Source organism: Delphinus delphis, chromosome 1, assembly GCF_949987515.2.
Source record: "Delphinus delphis chromosome 1, mDelDel1.2, whole genome shotgun sequence".
NCBI lineage: Eukaryota > Metazoa > Chordata > Mammalia > Artiodactyla > Delphinidae > Delphinus > Delphinus delphis.
Window position 1 is genome coordinate 123,962,217 of NC_082683.1, and position 20,011 is coordinate 123,982,227.

Sequence of the window (20,011 nt, forward strand, 5' to 3'; positions counted from 1 at the left end):
GCCGCCTCCGCCTCCTCCACCTCCTCCCGTAGGAGGGGGTGCTGAGGGAGGGAACAGTTGCTGATCTCTGGATGTTCTGGGTAGTCTTGAGCAGGAGAGTATGAGGCGAGCTCAGGCCCGGGTGCGGCCGGGCTTCGGGGGCGAAGGCGCTGCCGCTGCCACCGCCATCTAACTCGCTGCTACCGCGAGGCCCGGCGCGCGGATGGTGCTGGTGCGGCTCGGGTGTTGATCCGCGTGTCCCCTCCCCCCTTTCCCCTCCCCCACGCGGTGGTCTCCTCTCCTCCCCCGGCCCGGCGGAGCCATGTCTCGAGGTGGCTGCTGCCCACACCTGTTGTGGGACGTGAGGAAAAGGTCCCTCGGGCTGGAGGACCCGTCCCGGCTGCGGAGCCGCTACCTGGGTGAGCGGGGGCCCTGGGGCGGAGGCGCTGAGGTCGCCGCCCAGAGGTGGGGGAGGGGGCCACGCCGCTGGGGCTATTGGAGGTGGGACAGCGCCTGGGCAGGGACGCCCCGGAGACGCCGAGGTGCTGGGTGGACCTTGGCGGACGGATCCCATGCCCGTGTCCTCCCATGGCTAAGTCCCCCTTTCATGCTGCCAGCCGCCGCCCTTACTGGGTTTTCCTTCGGGGGGCCGGACAGGGGGCAGACGGTACTGGCCGAGAAAGGTGTTGGGGTCGCTTCTGGAGTGGGACTCGGGAGAAGACTTGTCGAACCTCCCCGAGCTGCCGCGTTTAGAGCAAAAGTTGGCGCTTTTGCTCTTCTCCAGCGCTCTCCTCGCTCAGCCGAAGGACCTAAGTTTGTGTTGACCGCCCCTCCCCTAAAGTCTCGGGAGGGCTTAGGTGTCCGTGGCGACGCGCTGACCACCCTCGGGGACTCCACGCTCCAAACAGACTCGGTGTAAACTGTTGTGCGGCTCCGAGCCAAAACCTGAAAGTGATAGCTGAGCTCTCCCCACCCCCGCGCGCTTTCCCAGTTGGACTCTGCTGTTCGGTGGTTTCGACCGCTTTAAGGAGGTGTAGGGTTTCACGTTCCCATTCCCACCCCTGTGAAACACACTTGGCATTTACTGTTACTTAGTTAAGCTTTCTAAAAACAACCTTCGATACTTGGAGGAACGGTAGTCCAGTTCTTTTCGTTTTGCGTAAAGTGGATTTGTGAGGATTCTGGGTCACGCCTGAGCTAAAAGTGGACGGATATAGTAGGGGTCTTTTTTCTTCCTTCCTCTGCAATCTTTTCATTACTCTTTCTTCTTTTTCTTTTCTTTTTTTTTTACTTTGAAGATAAGACAACATAACTAAAATTTTTTTCTTTGCAATTTTGTTACTTTTTGCTAGGTATTTGTTGATGTCATTTGGTTTTGACTTAAAATCAATAAAAGAAAATGAAATTTCGCTATACCTAACAGTTCTGGTTTATGAGTTATTTGAGAGAAGTTAGCAGGCATTTTTTTCCCCTTGCTCCTGTTTTTTAGTGTCCCAAGTGACATGAATACATTGTCCTTGTAAAAACTTAATAAGAATGAAGCACAAATCCTTGTGATTTCTCCCATTCCAGTTTCACACACACACTCTTTGAGAGGTAACAGTGTTCTCTGTTTCCTGAGTATTCTTCCAGACCTTTTTCTTTGAATTCTTACAAGCACATGTGTACATATAGAAATGCTGTAGGAGTGTGTGTGTGACCTGAATATATGGTGTCATACTGTAAACAACTGTTTTGCAACTTGTTTTTTTTTTTTTACATAACATCTTGGAGATCTTTGCATGGCAGTAAAAATAGAGCTATACAGTCTTTTAAACTATTGCAGAGTATTTAACAGTATGAAGGTATCATCGTCGACTCAGCCTTTCTTCTTTTTTTGGACGTTTGCTGTTACTAACAGCACTACAGTGAACCTCCTTGCACATGCTTTTTGTGCATTTGTTCTAGGATAAGTACCTGGAGTGGTGATTAATCATTTTAAAATTTAATATCAATAGAGAGTGCTTTTTAAACCATTAACCTAAAAGATGTGCAATATTTCTTTTAATACTTGCTGAGAAAGAACTTAACTTTAGCTTAATAAAAAAAACTTGTGTTCTACACCAATGAATTTATATGTGGTCCTTTATCTCTATTAGTTGGAGCATTTAAATAAGTAGTACTTATATGTAGGTTTATGTATTAATGTTTTCTGCTGGTTCAGTTACTTCAGCTGTATCTATGATAGAGTCAATTAAAATATAAAACCATACATTTTCTTTTTCCCTTCCTCTTCTAGCTCCATAATGGGAGTGGAATTCGTGTGTTGGGTGGAGGAGAATTGAAGAGTAAGAGTCCACTGTCTTTAGTAGAAAGTCGAAATTATAGATTTTCAAATATATGTATATTCATGCAGGAAATTCCATATCTTACATAATATTTTAAATGTGGTAGTAATATATACTTTATAATTAGCACATCCTTTAAAAGTGTTTTTTTTAAAATATTCAAAAATAGCTTGAGTAATTTCTTAGCCTTAGGAGACTTTCTTTACACCTTTAGTTTATCCATCTCTTTCACACTCCAGTGCTAATCTTGGCTTAGCAGGAAACAGCAAAGTCCACATTGGTATTGCCTGAATTAATGAGATTTAAAAAAAATGATATTTTGAAGTACTCTTATAAAGTCTTCTTTTTAAGAAGTCCAAGTGTTTTAAAAGGTAAGTAGATTTTTTCGGGGGGGGGACTTCAATATTTAAACATTTTGATTGTTTATCTCTAGTACTGTAGGTTAAATATTTTTCTAATTTATCTCCATTATTTGTATTTCTAATAATGAATTACTTCTAAATAACAGTAAAATTGGGATAGAAGCAATTGACAGATTTTTCTTGTAACGTGCATTTCAAATTAACCATAGCATGTGCCTTTTCAATAGTAGTATTCATGTTTTACAGGTGATTTTATTTAAATTTGGTTAATTTTCTCTTTTCCTCCCATCAAAAAAAATTGAAGTTCACAAAACATCCTTTTATATTGTGAGAATAAAGATAATTTGTCATGTATTATTTAGAAGAAGATGTATGTGTTTACTTACAGCCCACAAATTCACAAGATTCACCTGAACCAATGAAGTGTTTTGTCTAGCATGAACTCAGAGGCTAGGCCAGGGATTGTAATCTTTATGAGCCCGATCTAAATTTCAATGGAGGATTTATTTTTTTAAAGAGCAGTTGTCAAAGTCCAGAGTCAGAGACACCTGTCTAAATGTTTCTTAAGATACCGTATACTAGTTATAGAGTAGTGCTTTTGGAACTCAGTGATTGTTATAATAATTTATTAGCCATACATATTTCATTATAGTTTTATAGAGATAAACATTACTTATAAAAGAAATTATCTGTACATTTCTTCTTTCTCTTCCTATTTCTCTCATTTTAGACAGGCTTGCGTACAATTTGAATTTACACTTTCTAACCCTTCTAAATTAAAGACAGTAATTGACTAACAAAAAGCAATTTAAGGGAAATTTTCAAGGGAGTTGTTTGCCCTAATGTATTATATGTTTAATACGAAGTGTTTAAGTTATGATTAGGCAGTGTTATGGTCAACTTGGGATGCTGTAACAAAATACCATAAACTGGGTGGCTTTTGAACAACATAAATTTATTTTTCAAAGTTTTGGAGGCTGGAAGCCTGAGATAAGGGTGCTCACATGGTCAGGTTCTGAGTCTGGTGAGGGCCTGCTTCCTGATTCATAGCCATCTTTTCACCATAACCTCACAAGGCAGAAGAAGTGAGCTAATTCCCTGGGATCTTTTTTATAAGGGCACTAATCCAAGCCTAATCACCTCCCGAAGATTCCCACCTCCTAATTAGGATTTCAGCAGAGGAATTGGTCCGGGTGGGGTGATGGGGGGACACGAACATTCAGACTATACCACTAAGCCAGTGACAGCCTTATAGTGGAGATTGAAATCTCTTTTTGTTCAGGCGATTAGGAAGTCTGTGTCCTTTGAATATCGTTAGGGTCAGTATGTACTGAAATGGATAATTTTGCATTTAGATTAGTCTTTAGCGTATCTTGAATACATCTGTATTCAGACTTACCAAGTTCTTCATAAAGTGTTGCCGGGTTAAAACATATTTTATGAGGGTCAGAAAATTCTGAGTTTTTCCTCCTTGTTAACTACTGGGGAAAAGTTAGTGAAGTATTTGTATTTTGTTTCTTTAGTCTTAAAATTTCAATGAAAGCTAAAAAAGGTCTGATTTTAATAGTTAATAATGACAGTTAAATATGACAAATATTTGTAATAGAATATGCTGTTAATTCCTGAAGATAAGGCCACCAAATGCCTGTTATCAATCATAACAACAGCAGACAATTGAATAGCTCTACTGTAGATTTCATTCCTACCTGGTATAGGATGAAAGTGCTTAAAAGGGATAGGAGCTTCTGGTAGCACAAAATTTATATTTCAGGTATGTTTTATGTCAGTGTTTTTCAAATGTTTTGACCCTGATCCACAGTAAATATACATTTACATGGCAACTTGTGATACACATAACTAAAATAAAAGATTCCCCAAATGACATTTACCCTTACTAGGTGTGGTGCATTCTTTTTTCTGTTCCATATCGTGTTGTTAAAAATGTTGGTGTTGACCCAGTAGAATATCCACTAATGAGTGTTGGCTTGAGGTTCACAAAGCTGTTCTAAGTGGTGTGTTTTTTTAATAATTATAATTGAATGTTACTGACTTCAAAGTTAGGGTGGGTGTGTTTCCCAAGTAGTTGTAGTAGACTAAAAAAAATGTTTTTTGAATAGCGCTGATGGCAAATAAAGAAGATATAAATAACAAAACTTTTAATTTATACTTTGGCAAAAATACAGTACAACACTTTTAGATCCTCACTTTTTTTTTTTGCCATGCCTCACGGCTTGCTGGTTCTTAGTTTCCCGACCAGGGATTGAACCCAGGCCCTCCTCGGTAGTGAAAGCCCGGATTCCTAACCACTGAACTGCGAGGGAATTCCCAAATCCTCATTTCTTGAGTAATACTTGCAATGGGATTGCCGAGTTGTATAATAAGTGTGTTTAACTTCATAAGAAACTTTTTCAAAACAGTTGTACCATACTGCATTCCCATCAGCAGTGTTTGAGAGTTCTAGTTGTTCCACGTTCTCATCCATACTTGGCATTATGAGTCTTCCTAATTTTAGCTTTTCTAGTTGATAATGTAGGTATAATATCACTATTGTTTTAATTTGCATTTGATTTAATCCTAATGATTAATGATTTTGAGTATATTTTCATGGTTTATTTGCCATTCTTATACTTTGGTTAAATATTCAGATTTACCTTCTTAATATTGTAAAAATTCTTTATATATTCTTGATACAAGTCCTTAATCAGATATATATTTTGCAGATATTTTCTCCCAGTTTGTGTAAGTCAATTTCTCTACCACATTCCATTGATCTAGGTGTCTGCCTTTATGCCATTACTTTCGGTCTTTATAGTGAGTGTTGAAATCAGCTAGTGTGATATTTTGTACTTGGTTCTTTTTTTCAAAATTACTTTGGCTATTCTGAGTCCTTTTCATTTTTTAAATTTCAGAATCAGCTTGTCAATTTCTATAAAAAGGACTGCTGGGGTTTTGATTGATACTGTGTTGAATCTGTACCTTATTTCAGGGAGAATTGTAGTCTTTACAGTATGGAATCTTCCAATTCATAATGGTGGCTTTTCTCTCCATTTATTTTGTTGTTCCTTCATTTCTTTCAGCAGTGTTATATATTTTTCAGTGTACAGATCCTATATATATATTTGCTCTATTTATTCCTATATATTTAATGTTTTTATACTATTTTAGATAGTATCATTTTATAAGTTTATAAGTAATATCAAATTATTCATTGTGCATATATAGAAATAAAATTTTTTAAAATTGGCTTTATATCGTGCAACTTTACTCAACCTACTCATTAGTTCTTTCTTAAAAAAATTAATTTCTGGCTGCGTTGGGTCTTCGTTGCTGCGTACAGGCTTTCCTCTAGTTGCGGCGAGCAGGGGCTACTCTTCGTTGTGGTGTGCAGGCTTCTCATTGTGGTGGCTTCTCTTGTTACAGAGCACGGTCTCTAGGTGCACGGGCTTCAGTAGTTGTGGCTTGTGGGCCCTAGAGTGCAGGCTCAGTAGTTGTGTCGCACGGGCTTTGTTGCTCCAGGGCATGTGGAATCTTCCCCGGACTAGGGCTTGAACCTGTGACCCCTGCACTGGCAGGTGGATTCTTAACCACTGTGCCACCAGGGAAGCCCTACTCATTAGTTCTTATAAAATTTTTTTTTTTGCAGGCTTTTTTGGATTTTATGTAGTTGATTATGTCACTGCATATTAAGATTCTTCCTGGGAATTCCCTGGTGGTACAGTGATTAGGACTTGGTGCTCTCACTGCCCAGAGGGACCAGGTTCAATCCCTGGTTGGGGTACTACGATCCCACAAGCAGCGTGGTGTGACCAAAAAAAGAAAAACCAAAATAACCAAAAAACAAGATTTCTTCCTTTTTTACCTATGTTGTTTTTTTCTTCCGTTTTCAATTTTCTTGCTTAATTGCATTGACCAGGACTCCAGTAGAATCTTGAAAGGAAGTAGTAAGAGTGGACATTGTTGCCTTATTCCTCATCCTGGAAAGCATTCAGTCTTTAACTATTAAATATGTTGTTGACTGTAGGTTTTTGTAGATACCCATTGAAGAAATCCCCTTCTACTCTTAAATTGCTGAGAGTGTTTATCATGACTAGCTGTTGAATTTTGTCAGGGTTTATTCTGCATCTGTTGAATTGATTATATGATTTCTGTTTCATAGATTATGTTAACATATTGATTGATTTTTGAATGTTGAACCAACATTCAATTCCTGGGCCAAATCCTACTTGGTTATGATAAATTGTCCTTTATATATTGCTGGCTTCACTTTTGGTAAGAATTTTGTGTTTTTGTTCTTTAAGGATATTAGCTCACAGTTGTTATATTTTTGCCTGTTTTTCGTATCAGGATTATGCTGGCCTCATAAATGTGTTGGAAGTGTTCTTCTCTTTTTCTGAAGTTTGTGTAGACTTGAAATTACCTTTTCCTTAAATGTTCGATAGATTTCATCATTGAAGCCATCTGAGCTTGGAGTTTTCTTTGTGGGAAGGTTTTGTTTTGTTTAGTACTTTAACTTTTAATTTAGAGATAAGTGTAGATGCATGTGCAGTTGTTAGAAATAATACAAAGAGATCTCATATACCCTCAATCAATTTCCCAATGGTAGTATCTTGTACAACTATATTAATATATCACAATTAGGAAACTGACATAGATAGATCTATGAATTTTACTCATATTTCCCCAGTTTTACATGCACTTTTGCATGTGTGTATTTAGTTCCATGCAATTTTAGCACTGATTTTAGTTTTTATTTTTTTTTAAAATTTTATTTTATTATTATTTTTTAATACATCTTTATTGGAGTATAATTGCTTCACAGTGCTGTGTTAATTTCTGTTGTACAACAGAGTGAATCAGCCATATGCATGCATATATCCCCATATTCCCTCCCTCTTGAGCCTCCCTCCCACCCTCTCTATCCCACCCCTCTAGGTCTTCGCAAGGCACGGAGCTGATCTCTCTGTGTTATGCTGCTGCTTCCCACTAGCTATCTGTTTTACATTTGGTAGTGTATATACGTCGATGCTACTCTCACTTCACCCCAGCTTCCCCCTCCCCCACCATGTCCTCACGTCCATTCTCTATGTCTATGTCTTTATTTCTGCCCTGCCACCAGGTTCATCAGTACCTTTTTTTTTTTAGATTCCATATATATGTGTCAGCATATGGTATTTGTTTTTCTCTTTCTGACTTTACTCTGTATGACAGACTCTAGGTCTATCCACCTCACTACAAATAACTCAATTTTGTTCCTTTTATGGCTGAGTAATATTCGATTGTAAATATGTGCCACATCTTCTTTATCCATTCATCTGTCAATGGACATTTAGGTTGCTTCCGTGTCCTGACTATTGTAAATAGTGCTGCAGTGAACATTGTGGTACGTGACTCTTTTTGAATTATGGTTTTCTCAGGGTATATGCCAAGTAGTGGGATTGCTTTCTATTTTTAGTGTTTTAAGGAACCTCCATACTGTTCTGCATAGTGGTGTATCAATTTACATTCCCACCAACAGTGGAGGAGGGTGCCCTTTTCACCACACCCTTTCCAGCATTTATTGTTTCTAGATTTTTTGATAATGGCCATTCTGACCGGTGTGAGGTGATACCTCATTGTAGTTTTGATTTGCATTTCTCTAATAATTTTAATAAATTAATGTTAATTAATGTTAATAGATTAAAGTGGTTACCACCTTATTTAAGGTACAGAACAGTTTCATCACAATAGTCCTTTGTGATCCCATTTTTGGCCACAGCTACCTCCTTCCCTCCCAACAGCTAACCCCTGGTAACTACTAATCTGTTCTCCCTTTCTATAATTTTGTCATTTCAAGAATGTTACATAAATAACATATATGTAATGTTCTAAATAACAGCATGTAAACTTTTGAGATTGGCTTTTTTCACTCTGCATAATTCCCTTAAGATTCATCCAGGTTGTGTGTACAATAGTTTATTTCTTTGTATTGTTGATTAGTATTTCATGATATCAATATATAACTATTCGTTCATTTGTTGAAGATATTTGTATTGTTTCCAGTTTTGACTATTAAATAGAGAGCTGTTATGAACATCCATATACAGGTTTTTGTATGAACATAAATTTTCATCTCTGGGATAAGTGTCCAAGAATTGTAGTTACTGCACTATATGATAAGCACATTGTTTACTTTTGTAAGAAACTGCCATACCTTTTTCCAGTATGGCAGAACCGTTTTATGTTCCCATCAGCCACGAATGAGTAATCCAGTTTCTCTGCATCATCAGCAGCATTTAGTGTTGCCACTGTTTTTTTTTTTTTTTTTTTGCGGTATGCGGGCCTCTCACTGCTGTGGCCTCTGCCGTTGCGGAGCACAGGCTCCGGATGCACAGGCCCAGCGGCCATGGCTCCCGGGCCCAGCCGCTCCGCGGCATGTGGGATCCTCCCGGACGGGGGCACGAACCCGCATCCCCTGCATCGGCAGGTGGACTCTCAACCACTGCGCCACCAGGGAAGCCCTGAAGTATCAATTTTTAATTGAAGTATTTAATTTAGTTCCAGGTGCTCAACATCGTGATTTGACATTTCTGTACACTACGAAATAATCACCATGATCAGTATAGTTACTGTCACCGTACAAAGTTATTACAATATTATTGAGTGTATTTCCTATGCTGTACATTTCATTGATGTGACTCATTTATTTTGTAATTGGAAGTTTGTATCTCTTAATCTCCTTCAACTATTCCCCCCAACCTCCTCCCTTTAGGCAACCGCCTGTTTGTATCTATGAGTCTGTTTCTGTTCTGTTACTTTTTTTTTTTTTTTTTTTTTTTTTGCGGTACGCGGGCCTCTCACTGTTGTGGCCTTTCCCGTTGCGGAGCACAGGCTCCCGACGCGCAGGCTCAGTGGCCATGGCTCCCGGGCCCAGCCGCTCCGCGGCATGTGGGATCTTCCCATACCGGGGCACGAACCCGTGTCCCCTGCTTCGGCAGGCAGACTCTCAACCACTGCGCCACCAGGGAAGCCCCTGTTCTGTTACTTTTGTTCATTTGTTTTGTTTGTTCTCTGTATCTATGAGTCTGTTTCTGTTCTGTTACGTTTGCTCATTTGTTTTGTTTTTAAGATTTCACATGTAAATGAAATCATATGATATTTGTGTTTCTGTCTCTGACTTACTTCACTTAACATAATATCCTCCGGGTCCATCCACGTTGTTGTAAATGGCAAGATTTCATCCTTTTCATGGCTGAGTAGTATTCCATTACATATATATGCACCACATCTTTTTTATCCATTCATCTTTTGATGGACAGTTAGGTTGCTTCTACATCTTGGCTACTGTAAATAATGCTACAATGAACATGGGGCGCATATATTGTTTCGAATTAATGCTTTTGTTTTCTTCTGGAAATTACCTAGAAGCGGAATCGCTGGATAGTACAGTAGTTGTCTTTTTAGTTTTTTGAGGAGCCTCCATACTGTTTTCCATAGTGACTGTACCAATTTGCATTCCCACCAGCAGTGCATGAGAGTTTCCTTTCCTTCACATCCTCTCCCACACTTGTTATTTGTTGTTTTTTTGATAATAGCCTTTCTGACAGGTGTGAGGTGATATCTCATTGTGGTTTTGATTTGCATTTCCGTGATATTTAGGGATGTTGAGCATTTTTTCATGTGCGCATTGGCCATCTGTATGTCTTCCTTGCAAAAATGTCTGTTCAGGTCTTCTGCCCATTTTATAATTGGGTTTTAAATTAATTCATTAATTAGTTAATTGACTGCATTGGGTCTTCGTTGCTCTGCGCGTGCTTTCTCTAGTTGCAGCGAGTGGGGGCTACTCTTCATTGCGGCGCATGGGCTTCTCATTGCAGTGGCTTCTCATTGCAGATCATGGGCTCCAGGTGCATGGGCTTCAGTAGTTGTGGCATGCAGGTTCAGTAGTTGTGGCTCGCGGACTCTAGAGCACAGGCTCAGTAGTTGTGGCGCATGGACCTAGCTGCTCAGCAGCATGTGGGATCTTCCCGGACCAGGGATCGAACCCATGTCCCCCGCACTGGCAGGTGGATTCTTAACCACTGCGCCACAGGGGAAGTCCCTCGGGTTTTGTTTTGATATTGCATCATATGAGTTCGTGGTGTATTTTGGATATTAATCCCTTATGAAATATAGTTCGCAAAAATCTGCTAACATTCAATTGGTGGTCTGTTAGTCTTGTAGGTAGTTTCCTTTACTGTGCAGAAAGCTTTTTAGTTTGATGTACTCCCATTTGTTTATTTTTGCTTTTGTTTCCCTTGCTGAGGAGACATATAAAAAAAATATTACTTAGACTGAGGTCAAAGAGCATACTGCCTATATTTTCTTCTAGAAGTTTTATGGTTTCAGGTCTCACATTTAAGTCTTTAATTCATTTTGAATTTTTGTATACGATGTGAGAAAGTTTGCTCAGTTTGATACTTTTGCATGTAGCTTTCCAGTTTTCCCAGCACCATTTATTGAAGTGGCTATCTTTCCCTTCATTCTGTATTCTTGCCTCCTTTGTCGTAGATTGATTGACGACGTACGTGTGGGTTCATTTCTATGTTTTCTATTTTGTTCCGCTGATCTGTGTGTCTGTTTTTGTGGCAGTACCATACTATTTATTTGCTTTAGCTTGTAGTATAGTTTGAAATCAAGGAGTGTGATACCTCCAGCTTTGTTCTTACTAAAGATTATTTTGGTTATTTGGGGTATTTTGTGTTTCCATAGAAATTGTAGAATGATCTATTCTAGTTCTATGAAAAATGCCATTGGTATTTTGATAGGAATTGCATTGAATCTATAGCTTGCCTTGGATAGTGTAAACATTTCAACAATATTAATTCTTCCAATCCACAAACTCAGTATATCTTTCCAATTTTGTCATCATCAATTTCTTTTATCAGTGTTTTATAGTTTTCTGAGTCTTTTACCTCCTTGGTTAGATTTATTCCTAAGTGTTTTATTCATTTTGGTGCAATTGTAAATGGGATTTTTTGCTTAATTTCTTCTTCTGGTGGTTTATTGTTACTGCATAGAAACAAGAGATTTCTATGTATTGATTTTGTATCTGTAACTATTGAATTCATTCATTCTAATAGTGTTTTGGTGTATCTTTAGGAATTTCCATATGTAGTATCAGGTTATCTGCAAACAGTGACAGTTTACTTCTTCCTTTCCAATTTGGATTCCTTTTATTTCTTTTTTTTGTCTGATTGCTGTGTCTGGGACGTCCAGTACTATGTTGAATAAAAGTACCAAGAGTGGGCATTCTTGTCTCATTCCTGATTTTAGGGAAAATGCTTTCAACTTTTCACTGTTGAGTGTGATGTTAGCTGTGGACTTGTCAGTAAAGTGGGCCTTTATTGTGTGGAGGTGTGTTCTCTTTATACCTACTTTGTTGAGGATTTTTATCATAAATGAATATTGAATTTTGTCAAAAGCTTTTTCTGCATCTATGGAGATGATCACATGATCATATGATTTTTATTCTTCAATTTATTAATATGGTGTATCACACTGATTGATTTGCAGATATTGAATCATCCTTGCATTCTTGGGATAAATCCCATTTGAATATGGTGTATGATCCATATAATGTATTGTTGAATTAATGATTTGCTAGTATTTTGTTGAGGATTTTTGCATGTGTGTTCATCAGTGATATTCACCTGTAATTTCCTTTTTTTGTGATCTTTTTTTAAATTTTTTTAATTTTTTTTGGTATCAGGGTGCTGCTGGCTTTATAGAATGGGTTCAGAAGTCCTTCCTCTTTAGTTTTTTTGAATAGTTTGAGGATAGGTATTAGCTGTTCTTTAAATGGTAGAATTTACCTGTGAGGCTGTCTGGTCCTGGACTTTTGCTTATTCTTAGTGTTTTGGTTATTGACTCAATTTCATTACTGGTAATTGGTCTGTTCAAGTTTTCTGTTTTTTCCTGATTCAGTCTTGGGAGATTGTACATTTCTAGGAGCTTGTCGGTTTCTTTTAGGTTGTCTGTTTTATTGGTGCATAGTTTTTCATAGTAATTTCTTATGATCCTTTGTATTTCTCCTTTTTCATTTCTGATTTTATTGATTTGTTGATTTGGGCCCTCTCTTTGTTTCTTGATGTGTGTAGCTAAAGGTTTATCAATTTGGTCTATCTTTTCAAAGAACCAGCTCTTAGTTTCATTGGTCTTTTCTATTGATCCTTTAGTTTTTATTTCACTTATTTTGCTGTTTATTTTTTCTTCCCTTCTGCTAACTGTGGGTTTTGTTTGTTATTTTTCTAGTAGCTTTAGGTGTAAAGTTAGGTTGTTTGAGATTTTTCTTGTTTCCTGAGCTAGGCTTGTATTGCTATAAACTTCTCTCTTAGAACTGCTTGTGCTAAGTCCCATAGATTTTGGATCAGTGTGTTTCCATTTTCATTTGTTTCCAGGTATTTTTGGATTTTCTCTTTTATTTCATCAGTGATCCATTGGTTGTTTAGTAGCATGTTGTTTAGCCTCCATGTGTTTTTTGTGTCTGCAGTTTCTCTTTATAGTTGATTTCTAGGCTCATAGTGTTATGGTCAGAAAAGATGTTTGGTATGATTTCAGTCTTAAGAAGATTTATTGAGACTTGCTTTGTGGCCCAGCTTGTGCTCTATCCTTGAGATGTTCCATGTGTACTTGAGAAGGATGTGTATTCTGTTGCTTTTTAATGGAACGTTCTTTCTGTATCTATTAAGTTCGTCTGATTTGATTTTTTTTTAATTAACTGAGGTAAGATACACAGAACATTTAACCATTTTGTAAAATGTTTATTTATTTATTTATTTATTTGGCTGCATCGGGTCTTAGTTGTGGAATGCGGGATCTTTTGTTGTGGCGTGTGGGCTTTAGAGCGTGTGAGCTCTAGAGTGCATGGGCTCAGTAGTTGTGGCACGTGGGGATCTCTAGTTGTGGCACGTGGGCCCCATAGCATGTGGGCTCAGTAGCTGTGGCATGTGAGCTCTCTAGTTGTGGTGTACGGGTCTAGAGAGTGCAGGCTTAGTTGCCTCTTGGCATGTGGGATATTAGTTCCCCAACCAGGGATTGAACCTGCATCCCCTATATTGGGAGGTGGATTCTTAACCACTGGACTACTAGGGAAGTCCCTGATATGTTGTTTAAAGTTAGTGTTTCCTTATTGATTTTCTGTCTGGATGATCTATCCATTGATGTAAGTGGAGTGTTAAAGTCCCCTAGTAGTATTATGTTACTGTCAATTTCTTTATGTTTGTTAATATTTGGTTTATGTATTTATGTGCTCCTATGTTAGGTGCAGATATATTTACAATTGTTATATCTTCTTTTTTTTTGGCCGTGCCATGCAGCTTGTGGGATAAGTACACTCCCCTCAGGTCACCGGAGTCGTATGACCTAGGGGTGCCCCCTGTGTGGGCTATGTGGGCCCTTTTGTTGTGGTGGGGCTGATTGCTGTGGCACTCTGGTATATGGGGCTGGCTCCCAGCCCACTTGGCTGTGGGGCCTTGCATAGTGCAGAGGCTTCCAGCTGCTTGTGGCTGGGGCCAGGTCCTGGTATGGCTGGCTGTGCAGTGCAGGAGTCCTGGGCTGATGCTGGCCAGCTGGCAGGTAAGGCCAGGTCCCAACGCAGCTGGTTGTTGGTGCTCGGAGGGGTCCTGCCATCTTTATATTTTCAGTGGGGTGTATTTTCATGTCTCTCACTGTTGTTTTTTCACTGTTGTTTTTTGAGACTTATTTATATAGTTTACGTATTAGTCATTCGTCAGATATGTAGTTTGCAAATACTTTCTCCCAGTGTGTAGTTTGTCTTTTTCTTCTTTTCATAGAGTCTTTTGCAGAGTAAAGGTTTTTAACTTTGGAGAGGTTCAGTTTATCAGTTTTTTTCTTTTATGGATTATGCTTTTGGTCTGATGTCTAAACACTCTTAACTTAACCCTAGGTCCTGGAGATTACCTCCTATGTTTTTTCCCTGAAGTTTTATAGTCTTATATTTTTACGTTTAAGTCCAGAGTCCATTTTGTGTTAATTTTTGTATGAGGTATGTGATTTACCATGAAGTTCATTTTTGTGCTTATGAATGTCCACTTGCCCTAGCACCATTTGTTTAAAAGTCAGTATTTTCTCCATGGAATTGCTTTTGCACCTTTATTAAAAATCAGTTGGGCACATTTATGTGTATCTAATCGGTGTTCTCTATTCTCTTGCATTGATCTGTGTATCTGTCCCTTTGTAAATACCATACTGTTTTGCTTACTGTAGCTATATAGTAAGTTTTTACATCAAGTTGAGTGACGTTTTCTCCCCTCAATAATTCTTTTTCAAAATTGTTTTAGCTCTTCTATGTCTTTTGCCTTTTTATATGAGTTTTAGAGTAAGGTTGTCCTTATCTCCAAAATACCTTGCTGGGATTTTGATAGGAATTGCATTGGACTCACATATCAGTTTGGGAAGGACTGACATCTTTACTATGTTGAGTCTTCTGATCCATAAACACAGTACATCACTCCAGTTATTTAGCTCTTTGGTTTCTTTCATCAGCATTTTATAATTATCAAGATACACATCTTCAGCATATTTTGTTATATTTATGTCCAAATGTTTAATTTTCTTCTGAGCAATTATTAATGTATTTTTTTAATAAATCTATTTATTTATTTATGGCTGAGTTGGGTCTTTGTTGCTGCGCTCGGGCTTTCTCCAGTTGCGGCGAGTGGGGGGTACTCTTCGTTGTGTGAGAAGCGCGGGCTTCTCATTGTGGTGGCTTCTCTTGTTGCAGAGCACGGTCTCTAGGCGTGTTGGCTTCAGTAATGTGGCTCGCAGGCTCTATAGCGCAGGCTGAGCAGTTGTGGCGCATGGGCTTAGTTGCTCCACGGCATATGGGATCTTCCCGGACCAGGGCTCAAACCCATGTCCCCTGTATTGGCAGGTGGATTCTTAACCACTGTGCCACCAGGGAAGCCCAAATGTATTGTGTTTAAGTTCAACTTCTACCCATTCATTGTTAGTATGTAACAGTGTGATTTTTTTTGTGTGTTGATCTCATATGCTGTGATCTTGCAAAACTTATTAATTCTCAGAGGTTTCTGGGTATATTACAGGAGATTTTCTATGTGGAAAATCATGTCATCTTTCAATAGGGACTGTTTTATTTCTTCCTTTCCAAGTTATGTGTCTTTTTTTTTTTCCTTAACATTATTCCAATGTCTAAAACTTCCAGGACTGTGTTTAATAATAGTGGTGAGAGTGGACTTCCTTGTATTGTCCTGATTTTAAGTGGGAAGCATTCAGTCTTTCACCATGAAATATGATATATTTTAGGTCTTTTATTGGTGCTTATTACCAGATTGAGGAAGTTTCCCTCTGTTGCTAGTTTGCTGAAAATGTTAATCATGAATGAGTTCAATCAAAGAAGCAGAATTGCTAGGAGATATACAAACATACACACAAAGATGTGTTACTGGCATTTGACTTCGTGTAGTTGTGGGAACTCATTAAACTGTCTCTGTAAAGTTGTTTTCTTCATGTCTTTTGCTGGGGCTTGACATCCTCAGGACAGACAGTTGGGAAAGGATGATGGTAAATTGGGGATAGGAAGGACAGGCCTGAACCCATGAAAACATAAGATCTATGCCAGTTCTCACTGTCTTCAGTCTTATAGATGTAGGTGTTTTTTTAGGAGAAACTGGTACCCTTTGTCATGGACCTAAACACAAATTGGCCTAGTATTCCAAGAACCTTAAAAGAACATCTATGGGTAGGCAGGACGGTTATAGGCCTAGTTGCTCCCCATTCTAATGAGGTGAGCCAGACAAGTAACAATGTATATAAACAATATAAGCATCAATAAAAATCAGTATTGCTGTTACTTTACTTCCACCCACCAATCTTGTGCAAATATGACTGGTAATTCAAGTAACATGAATCATACAGGGAAAAAATTCTGGGAAACATGGTTCGTTGTGAGTTGACACATTTCAAAGCCACCACACTTAAATGCTGCTTGTTGTTCATTGTAAGGCTCTTGGTAGGGATGGGAGGGGGATTCCTGTCCCTCCCTTAAGGATAGGCAGTTTATACTTCGTTCCTTTCCTGGAGGCAGTTGCCTTTGCCTGAAATGGACGTGAGGGTTTCCTGCCTCTCTTAAAGCTAGTGGACCTTTGCTGAGGCTCTTTTTAGCTAGGGCTTCCCCAGTGGCTTAAGACTTTTGCTTCCCATGAGAGAAGGGCCTGAAAAGTGACTGGAGTTTCCTTTTTAAGTCTTACCAGACAGGGACTGTCTCAGGCTTCCTGTTGTTTTCAGTGTTTCATATGAGTACTTGGGGGAGGCTCATGAAAAAGAGCTGGTGACTGAATGTAGATTCTCTCTGTGCCTAGGATCCTAGAGATTCTAAACTGTGTCTCTAGCCCACATTTGGCCTTTAAACATTCATTTGAGTTTTTACTATTTTCTTCTTACACGTTTTGATTGCAGTCATCTCTTTGTCCTGTTCATTGTCAAAGGTAAAACAGTTCTGTGTTCTTTCTCTCCTCAGAGTTTGTTACACTTTAATTATCAGTTCCCCTGGTTATCTGGCAAGATGTCTTGGAAGCCAAAGAAGATTATGTCAAGGAGACAGCATTTACCTATGACAGCTAATGATGCTATGAGGTTATGAAAAATGTGCCTTGAAAGAGACCATTGAATTTACTGATACCCTACGATTTCTGAGAACAAAACCAATGAATAGGAGGGGGCAAAACAGACAGTTCAGGAAAAGGAAGACCTGACAATGAGCTAGAGATGGCAGCGTTTGTAGTTGACTAGGAAGTTTGGCCTTAAAAAGAAGTTGCTCAAAGGGGCAATAGAGTCAAGTAAAGTGAAAAGTTTGAGGCCAACTGGCCCGAGGCAGGGGAACACAATCAGATTCACAGGTTGCATCAGACCGAAGCTCTCCGGACCACCCAGTTCCAGAAACTGACCTGGAGACTTTCCGGACCACCCAGTTCCAGGAACTGACCTGGGGACTTTGCACCCGGCCCAGCCTTCCCGCCTTTCGAGGCGCGGTACTAACGGTCCCCCAGGATACCTGAAAAGACCGCCAAATAAGGAATACCCTGCACCCTCCCAGATTCACCACACCCCTTTCCCTTCTTGCCCTATAAAATCTTGCCCAACCCTCGCCCGGGCGCGACTTCTCTGGCCCCTTTCTCTCGGACCAGTGAACCTCGCCCGGGAGCGCTCCCTAATAAAGCTCACTTGAAGCTTTCCTCTGTTTCGCGGTGCCGTTTGTTAAGATCCGACCTTACATTTGGTGCCGAAACCCGGGAGGGGTACCAAGCCCCGCGGGTTACCGCGCGGGACGCTCCTCCCCTCCCCCAGGAGACAACCAGGGAACCTCTACTCATCCACCTGATCTGGCAGAAAACGGGGTAAGTCCCCCTCCCTTGTTCCCTCCGACCCCCAGAGTCCCTACCCACCGGACTCCCTGTCCCCGCGGCGCGTCAGGGACTCCTCCGTCCTCTCTCCGGGCCTCGGGCAACTGTGGAGACGTCCCAATTGCCTGACCGCTCTCCGACCCGCCGGGCCTCGGGTGATTGTGGAGACGTCCCAATCGCCTGACCGCCCTCCGACCTGCCGTGAATTGGAGACGGAGACCAGGGACGCCTCTCTCCCTCTCCATTCACTCAGGGACAGACTGGGGGTCATGGGAACCTCACAATCGAAACCAGATTCTAAGACGCCCCTGGGGTGTCTCCTAGCCAATTTTACAGCTCTCGGTTTCTCCCAAGATCTCCGTTGCCGACGGCTTATTTTCTATTCCACTGTGGCCTGGCCACAATATCCTTTAGACAATCAATCCAAATGGCTTCCTGAAGGGACTTTCGATTTTAACATCCTCCGTGATCTAGAGAATTACTGCCGCAGGACGGGCAAATGGTCCGAGGTCCCCTATGTTCAGGCCTTCTGTTACTTACGCTCCCGCCCTTCCCTCTGCGTCGATTGTTCCACTTCCCAGATCCTTCTTGCCAAACAGACATCTCCTACATTCAAGCCCCTAATTTCCTTTGACGATAACCCCTCTCCACTAGCCGACCCACCCGAATCTCTCGCTCTTCCCCCTCCAGAGCTCCTCTCCAACCTCCACCCTACCCTGAAGCGGTCCCTCCTCTTCCCGAACCTGTTCCCCTCCAACCGTTCCTCCGAGGTTTCTCCTCCCACGCCCCTTGCTTCGCCAATTAGTGCACATACACGCTCTCACGACTCCCAAGATCCACATCTCCTCTGCCCTCTGAGGGAGGTAGCAGGAGCGGAAGGATTAGTTAGAGTTCACGTTACCTTTTCTCTCCAAGATCTCTCTCAAATAGAAAAGCGATTAGGCTCCTTTTCTGCCGACTCTTCCCGCTACATTAAAGAATTTCGCTCTCTCTCTCAAGCTTACGATCTAACCTGGCACGGTATCTTTGTGATCCTATCTTCTACTCTGACCCCTGACGAGAGGGAAAGAATTCAAACTGCTGCCCGAAACCATGCAGATCAGGTTCACCTTACTGACAACTCCATGCCTGTCGACAACTCCATGCCTGTCGGAGTGACTGCCGTACCTGGCACCGATCCAGGCTGGACTTATCAGGATGGCCAAGATGGCCGTCATAAACGCGACCTCATGATCCAATGCCTCCTGGCTGGCATGCAGGCTGCCGCTCATAAGGCAGTCAAATTTGAAAAACTAAAAGAGATAACCCAAGAACCTAACGAAAATCCAGCTATCTTTCTCAATCGCCTTACAGAGGCCTTAACTCTCTACACCCGGCTGGATCCCGACACCCCGGCAGGGGCAGCGGTCCTAGCCACCCATTTTATCACCCAATCAGCCCCGGACATCCGAAAGAAATTAAAACGGGCAGAAGACGGCCCTCAAACCCCTATTTGAGATCTGGTAAAGATGGCCTTTAGAGTCTATAATGGCCGTGAGGATTTGGCAGAATCCAGCCGACAGGCTCGAATGTACCAGAAGGTGGCCCTCCAAACCCAAGCTCTTGTAGCCGCCCTAAGGCCGGCCATCTCCCATGGATCACAGCATCCACGGGGTCTGCAAAAGGCAACCCCGCCGGGGGCCTGCTTCAAATGCAGAAAAGAAGGCCACTGGGCTCGCCAATGTCCCAATCCCCAACCTCCTTATAAGCCCTGTCGCAGCTGCGGGCTAACGGGCCACTGGAAGAGTGACTGCCCTACGACTGGCCCTCCCTCAGCGTCTCCACGCGGGGGGCAGGCCTACCCAATGGCATTACCACTTGAACTGCTGGGATTGGCTGACGACTGACGGCGCCTGGACTCGAAGACCCCCATCACCCTCGCCGAGCCCAGGGTAACGCTACAGGT

General features: G+C 41.0%; 1 protein-coding gene across 4 annotated transcripts in view; it reads left to right on the forward strand.

Moving 5' to 3' along the window:
• Positions 1-53: 53 nt before the first annotated feature.
• Positions 54-20,011, forward strand: part of DCAF6 (DDB1 and CUL4 associated factor 6) — a 172,731-nt gene continuing 152,773 nt past the window's right edge. For 2 of the 4 annotated variants that reach the window (XM_060033562.1, XM_060033538.1), the window contains exon 1: positions 54-398. In XM_060033562.1, the coding sequence (XP_059889545.1) occupies positions 302-398 (97 nt within the window). In that variant the 5' untranslated portion in view covers positions 54-301. The remainder of the gene's footprint in view (positions 399-20,011) is intronic. The other 2 variants (XM_060033525.1, XM_060033532.1) reach the window with 2 other exon arrangements.